At 39.7% G+C, this 7,500-nt stretch overlaps 1 protein-coding gene across 5 annotated transcripts in view; it reads right to left on the bottom strand.

Annotated features, from left to right (window-relative positions):
• The window catches only part of schip1 (schwannomin interacting protein 1), a 68,121-nt gene that overhangs the window by 13,358 nt on the left and 47,263 nt on the right, over nucleotides 1–7,500 (bottom strand). For 4 of the 5 annotated variants that reach the window (XM_053651717.1, XM_053651719.1, XM_053651720.1 and 1 more), the window contains 2 exons: nucleotides 3,655–3,773; nucleotides 951–1,068 (listed from right to left, as the gene is read on the bottom strand). In XM_053651717.1, coding sequence (XP_053507692.1) covers nucleotides 951–1,068; nucleotides 3,655–3,773 — 237 coding nt within the window. Of the gene's footprint in view, nucleotides 1–950; nucleotides 1,069–3,650; nucleotides 3,774–7,500 lie in introns of those variants that run through there. The other variant, XM_053651721.1, reaches the window with a different exon arrangement.

Raw genomic sequence — 7,500 nt, forward strand, 5'->3', positions numbered from 1 at the left:
ATTAAAATCATTTTAACATCTGATCAGCTGCTTCCAGTCAGTTAAACAAAAAAGATATCAGAATATCCACAGTATATTACAAAAAGATATTGTGATGATCATGATACTATCATCAGGTCACTCAGTCCTAATCCCTATTTAACCAAACTGAACTGTGCACATCAATAAACCTAAGAATATAAAGAAGCTTCTCCAACCTTGTTCAACATTACAGGAAGAGGCTCAGTGTAGTTATTCTTTCCAGATTGGACTTCCACAAATATTAATTGAGAGGCTGCCAATAATTTTGAAAAAGATTATTAAACATGAAAGCAAAATTACACCTGGATTTCGTTCTAAATATTGCTCATTCACGTCATTTCATAAAAGGTCGCAATCACACACACACACAATTGTCTGAATTTTGTTTGGTTATGAAACCCCCATAGCTGTTTATTATTTTTTTTAACTTGTATACTTCTGTAACAATCTGTAATGTCCCTGTAATACACTCAAACAGCACACAATAGTAATATATAATCTGTAGATAATTAAAATCCTTTCAAGTTGTTTAATATTTTACAAATCAGTTGAAAGATTATTTTGACTCAAATAGGTCATTTTGTCAATTAAATATTAATTTAGAGGAGGTTGGGGAAATCCAGCAAGGTCAAAACGTGAAATGTGAATGAAGCTACGATTAGGTGAAGTACAAATCCTTTTCTAGCACAGACCTTTACATACGTTATGGTAAATTAAACCAAAATGGCTGCTGGGAAGCTTTGCTTTTATAACCACATGACAGGAGGGGCATTTTCACTCAGGCCATTTCTGAAGACCTTTTAACTATGAGAATTTATTAACTATGAGCTGTATTAAGTGGAGTTGAGTCAGTTTTTAACTGGGCAGCTTAGTGATCTAGGTGATAGTGGTTATAGAGTCATAGTGTGTGTGTGTGTGTGTGTGTGTACCATAGGGGACAGAGGTGTGTCTAGACTGGTCTCTGTCTTGCTGTCATCTGCATCGCTGTCTTTGTCACTCCCACTGTCATTAACAAAGCAGATCTGCAGGTTCATGCCACTCTGTAGTCTGTGGGAGACACAAACACACACACACACACACACACACACACACACACCTCAGTCGAGAAGAATTCATCAGAATCAGTTTTCCGTGACAGTGATTAATCATGCCATTGGTGACAATATACGACATAAAATTTCCAACTGTTTCATAATATTTTAAGAGTCTGTTCTTTGGCTGTGATTTCCTGTGTAAGGAGGAAGCAAGGGTGTTCTTGTGGCTATTATCATGTTATGACAGTACAGTGAGCAATACTATCATTACAGAAATCAGAAAAAGTGACACAACATCTAATGAAAAACAGTTGTTGTCTCTATAGAGCGCTCTGAGAAATGCCACAAAGGAAAATCAATGCAAAGGAGAAACGACTGCAATCAATTCAGATCAGGACTTAATCTGTACGTCCGCACTCTCCTCCAGGATGAATTTACCAATTAATGATCAATAGTGTCAGCCCAGTCCTCCTGATTTTATCACTCCTGTGTGAAACACAGCGTCTGGGATCAATACTGGACTTATCCTGTGCTGCAATCAAGATGTAGTCCCAAAATAACAGCACATACACACCCTCGAGCTCCGCAAACCAGATAAAAGCAGATCGCAGAAATCCATCTGGAGAAGACGGACACAACTAACGGAAACGGTAGTGAAGTTCAGATCGATAAACGAGTGGAAATATGGGAGGAATCAAACCAGACCCGCGTTATAATCTCATCTTCTCATTAGAGCACGAGTTCACGTGCTGTTTGATTTACTACTCTAAACCGTTTTTCAAAGCAAGAAGCAGACTACTGTAAATATTGCAGGTTTAAACTACTTAAAAGACGGCTGGGGCGGTCACAGTGACGAGATTAAAAAAATGATGTCATATAAATAACATAACTGTGCTTTTAAAGCAGTCAAATCTGTGTGATTAGAAAACGAGTAAAAGTTCACGTTGTTCGCACCATAAAAGCAATTTGTCGTAAGTTTTTAAGAGATTAAAAAGTTGTTTTTTTTGCACGCTGACTAATAAAACGGTTGCTTTTGGCGCAAACAGTACGAATAAATCAGGCTTGTTTTGAACTGGTTGTGTGATGCGTGTTATTCACAATCAGTTGTTATGCTGCATACCAACACTCCCCACAAGTGGGATGCCGGAGTTTAGAATTACATCATTATCCGACCGCCGTTTGTTAGCAACAAGCCAGACAGATAACCGTGGTGAGTGACGTACATTTTCCTAAAAAAGAGTGAACCATATGGTTTAACAAGCGGACATGTCTGTATGTTGGTTGATCTAAGGCAAATACTTGTGTATATACAGTATAACTCATTTAAAGTGCTACTATGTTTACTGCTGATGCTGTAAGCATCCATGTTGAATTGACGTCACTTGCTGAACTCGGAGTTGAGGAGACCGCCCCGAGTCCTCGAGCAGGAACTCTGAGTTGATAAGAGATTTAGTTTCTCCTAGTCTGAGGTTAGAAGTTAATCGATTGTAGTATTAACCGACAGTGCTGATAGTCCCGCCCACCAAAATTGTTATTTAAGGGTATCTAAAGTGGATCTGTGGAGACGTAAAGGTTCTTTGCTTTCTAAAAGGGTTCTACTTGGCGCCAACTCAAGAACCCAAGGTTTGAAGTTACAGCTATAAAAGCGTTTGGAAACCATTGGGTCACGTTGGTAGAAATCTTAAGCAGATATTAAAAACTGTAACTGCTGGTTCTAGATCAGGTGCTGATTAGAAAAATGAACAGGTTCTGATGCAGTGATAAAAGGCCTAAAATGATCAGGTGGATGGAAACGTTTCATGGCTGTGCTGATGTTCGGGTCATCTGTGCTTATGCGCCATTCCATGTTTGGCCATGTTGATGACTGACAGGAATATGAAGGTGTATGTGTGTGTGTGTGGTGTAGATGATCTACATCTCATATGACTTGTCCAGATTCCTTCCAAGGAAGTATATACTGTCCCTTCACACACTTAGACAACCGAGATGCGTGTGCGTGTTCTTCTCTTTTGGGAAGCACGTCTATGCCGGGATCTGCACACAGAAGGGGAAGTCCTCCCCTTCGTTCTTAGAGAGTGAACGCTCAACTCTGAAAGTACTTCCTGTTTTCCAGTACTTACACACACACTCACACTCACACACACACACACAAAGACTCATTATGCTCTGAAGACGATGTTTCAGAAGTAAACAGTGGAATAACTGGAAGTTTGCATGAGGTCTCTTCCTTCATTTGCTCTGCCTCATGTGATGTTGCTAACAGCTGGAATGAGAGATGATTTAAGCTCTCGAGGAGAAAGCCACAAAAACCCCGATATGTGTGCATCATTTGAACCTTCCTGCAGCCAAAGTCCCCAAAACACACTTCACATCTACTATGTCACTTACGGGAAATTTTGTGTTGCGATTTGATTGTAAAATCAAGACTGCACACTAGAAAGTGACCTTCACTTGCAAGACTCATTTGAATAATATTGCGGCAGAGCGATTCGCAACAATGAAATCGGTGACAGTAATTTCGCCTCCATGGAACGTAGTTTGTAAAACGAATTTAGAGCATTTCTCCTGTGCTTTTATGCACGTACACACGCACACTCACCGTGAGGACAGGCTAGGTTTGCCACTCTTGCTGCAGCTGGTATAAATTCCAGGTCCATCGTCAAAGAAACTCCCCAGTGCCAGCTTCTGTCTGATGGACTCCCGCTCATTTTTTTGGGCCTGCGAAAAACACAGCACAGCAAACATTAACCTAGTTATTTCATCAAATGAAACAGAACACGCAGGTTAAAACGGGACAAAATTAATAACTCAAGCAGCAGAGTGTGCAGTTGGAGACCTACATTACCTAGATCACCTCCTAACACTATTTAAGCATACTTATACAGTATAGTGACACCAGGGTTAGATAATCTCTCTCTCTCTCTCACACACACACACACACACACACTGAGCCAGAGGAGATAATTTAATTAGCGGTACAGTGTGTGTGTATATATATATATTTATATATTTATTCATTCATCTTGGCTGTATAAAGCAGGAACAGATATGATTAGCTCTGCGTGTAAGTGATCTAGCAGGAAGGCGAGAGAGAGAGAGAGAGAGAGAGAGAGAAACAGAAGGCCTCGGGTTTTATCACGATCAGACGTATGGAAGCTGATCCTCCCTGTTGCCTCTACTCTTCATATTTCCTTCTCAGAAATGCCTCTGTTTACATGACAGAAAAATGGAGCTGAATCGAGTCTTATCCTAAATAAAAATCTGCATGGCATCGAGTTTCTATTTGATCTGGTAAATAAAAATTAAAAAAAGAAGAAGCTGCTCCTGACTGTGGAGCCTGATAAAATCATCGTCTAGCACTGCTTTTCCTGTACCAATTAGCGCCATCCTAATATAGCCAATTTTTGTAGGTCTAGCTCTCATGTTCACTAACATCTTCACATCTTGGAATTGGACTCTGAGTTTGGTCATTTCCTGAATTTACAACACGAGTTTTGGAGCAGAGAAATCACCAAACTGTGCTTGGAAAATCTTGGAAAGTACGTGGTTATGGATCCTTTAAAAAAAAAAACAACAACCACCAAACAAAAAAAAAAAACAAAAAAAAAAAAACACGGGCCATAATGATAGCATTATGATATCTGTTTGTCTTACATTCTCACTTACTTTTCTACAACTCTATACTGTAATGATTTATAATAGTTTCTCTAATGGTTTCTTCCTCGTGTCATTTCCTGGAGTTTTTCCCCTTACCACCGTCACATCTGGCTTGCTCATTAGGGATCTAAATCTACATCTGGGTTTCTGTAAAGCTGACTGTGACTGTTAAAAGTGCTCTCCAAATAAAATGGAACTGAATATGACTTAGTGTAGGAGTTCCTGGGCTCTCGATGTACAGTAGAAGCACGGGTGTCTTCTGAAAAACATCATCTGTTAATGACCAGGTTCCCTCAGTGTGTTAGGGGAATCATCACACTGTGCTGGACCAAAGCCAGACTTCCCTGAGCTTAAAAAAGAAAGAAAGAAAAAAAGATAGCACTGGAAGCTATGTATCTGCCATGTATCTTCAACTTTAAACAGATTTAGCTTTTTATCTCACAACTGCGATCTAATATCTCACAATTCATCTCAATATTAATAAATCCACTTATTAGGCTTTCCCTTACCCTTAACCAAGACACACCCACACCACACACACCACACACACACACCCACACACCCACACACCCACACACTATCCTGTTCAGCCTTAGACATTCTCCCTGCTGAAAAACAATACTTCAGGTAGATTATACTGCTTGTTTACACACTGATGGGTTTTGTTGTGGTCACAATTAGAGGATCCTTCCAACCCTGGACACTGCCTGATCGAGCTTCTTCACTCTGGCAGGAGCTACAGATTATCTAGTGCTAAAACATCTTCACTTGAGAACCTTTCTGTCACACTCACCCTAGTCATGTTCTCCTCAGTCTCACTTAACCTGTGCTGTACAATATTTGATTTCTGTGCAATATTGAAGTACACTATATGGCCAAAAGTTTGTGGACACCTCACCATCACGCCCATATGTGCTTGTTGAACATCCCATACCAGATTGAGTCCATCTTTGCAGTTATAAGAACCTCCACTCTTCTGGGAAGGCTTTTCAGTAGGGGGATTTGTGCTCATTCAGCCAAATGAGCTTTAGTGAGGTCAGGCAGTGACGTTGGGTGTGGAGGTGATGCCTGGGGTGCAGTCGGTGTTCCAGTTCATCCCAAATGTGTTCAGTGGGGTTGAGGTCAGAGCTCTGTTCAGGACACTCAAGTTCTTCCACTCGAACCTTCACAAACCATGTCTTCATGGAGGTCGCTTTGTGCACAGGAGCACTGTCATGCTGGAACAGGTTTAGGCCTCTGAGTTCCATTGAAGGGGAAATTGTCATGCTCCAGCATAGAAAGACATTCTATACAATTGTCTGTGTCTGATTTTACCCCATATTCTGATGTATGCTATCAGTTATGTATAATTATGTCCCCTTTTGTCCAAAGTCTTAGTATGTCCAGTGTTTTCTGTAAGCACTGTAGGTAAACCTTGTCCAATAAAACTGATCCTGATTCAATTACTAGATAAAAAGTCACAATTGCACCATATTATGTCGATAAATCTGCATAATGCTTTGTCATGCTTCCATATATCTTGCTGTATAGATTGTACTGTAGCAAAATTATAAGGCATGACCGAATATATCAGCTATACGGTGCACATGGCCCATATGGACATGGGTTCATCCGGGGTTCAACGTTATGAAAGTGATGGCTCATGAGACGTGTGATGCTTTAAAAGTCACTTGTTTACATGTTCGACTAACTGCACTAGCACGTCTGCTGGTTATACATCTGCACTGATTTATTACATCTTATTAAAATCCTCATTAAATTTATTATTACATATAATAATTTATTATTATTAATTTATGATTTCTCCTTTGTATCCTCGCATGATGCTGCCAAACTAGATTTATAGTTCATGTCTTTTTTTTTTTTTTTAAATGTTATTTATGTTTGTGCTTAATGTTTAAAATCCAGATCTGAGCGTTCCTACTCATGAACGAATTAGATAACTTTAGAAGTGCATCGTGGGATTTCATGAGCACGCTGCATCTCCAAAACGATTTGAGGCGTGGTTACAAAATAGTACAACTCCTGACATAGAGAAAAGGGTGCAGATTTGGACATGAGAGTGAAAAGAAGTCAGAGATGGATGTTGGGATTGGATATGTTGACAATGTAGTATGAGAGGTTTCATGGCCTGCTGAGGTTTAGCACAATAAATAATAAAAAAAAAAGACAAACACAGGAAGCAGCAGCAGCAAATGTTCTCACTATTGACAGAAGTACACGCAAATACACTTCTGTCTTCACCAGGTCACACACGTGTGAATGTAGCTACACACAAACAGGCTCAAAAGCAGGTTGCAGTTCTGTTTTTTGTCCAGCAGGGTGCAGTGTTGAGCTTTTTATGTTCTGCTACAGCACTGCAGCGAGAAGTTATTTTCAAAACAGGTGTAAGAGAGCGCTCAGTCATGAGAAATGCGAATGTTTACACACAAGTGTGTGTGTGTGTGTGTGTCTAGTATATGTGTCTCTATCTGCAAGAGTATCTCACATGTTCGTGCAATATGTAAGGAATAAAACATGACTGGGCGTACTGTTCTAGGAAAATAATCAACAATGGGAGACTCAACATGAAGCAGAGTTACTCTTCTAACCCGACTTTAATTATTTTGCTATAACGGTATGTCCCGAGGTGTTTTATTCTTCTCAAACCACAGCAGACTTCCAACAATTACAATTATTTATTCATTAAATTACAACATGTGTTTTAATGTCCGTGAAACAAGTTATTTCCTATTATGACTTTTTACTCTGTCTTTTGAAGTAATTGAGAAACCAGAAAGCGCAACGT

Source organism: Ictalurus furcatus, chromosome 20 (assembly GCF_023375685.1).
Source record: "Ictalurus furcatus strain D&B chromosome 20, Billie_1.0, whole genome shotgun sequence".
NCBI classification, from domain to species: domain Eukaryota; kingdom Metazoa; phylum Chordata; class Actinopteri; order Siluriformes; family Ictaluridae; genus Ictalurus; species Ictalurus furcatus.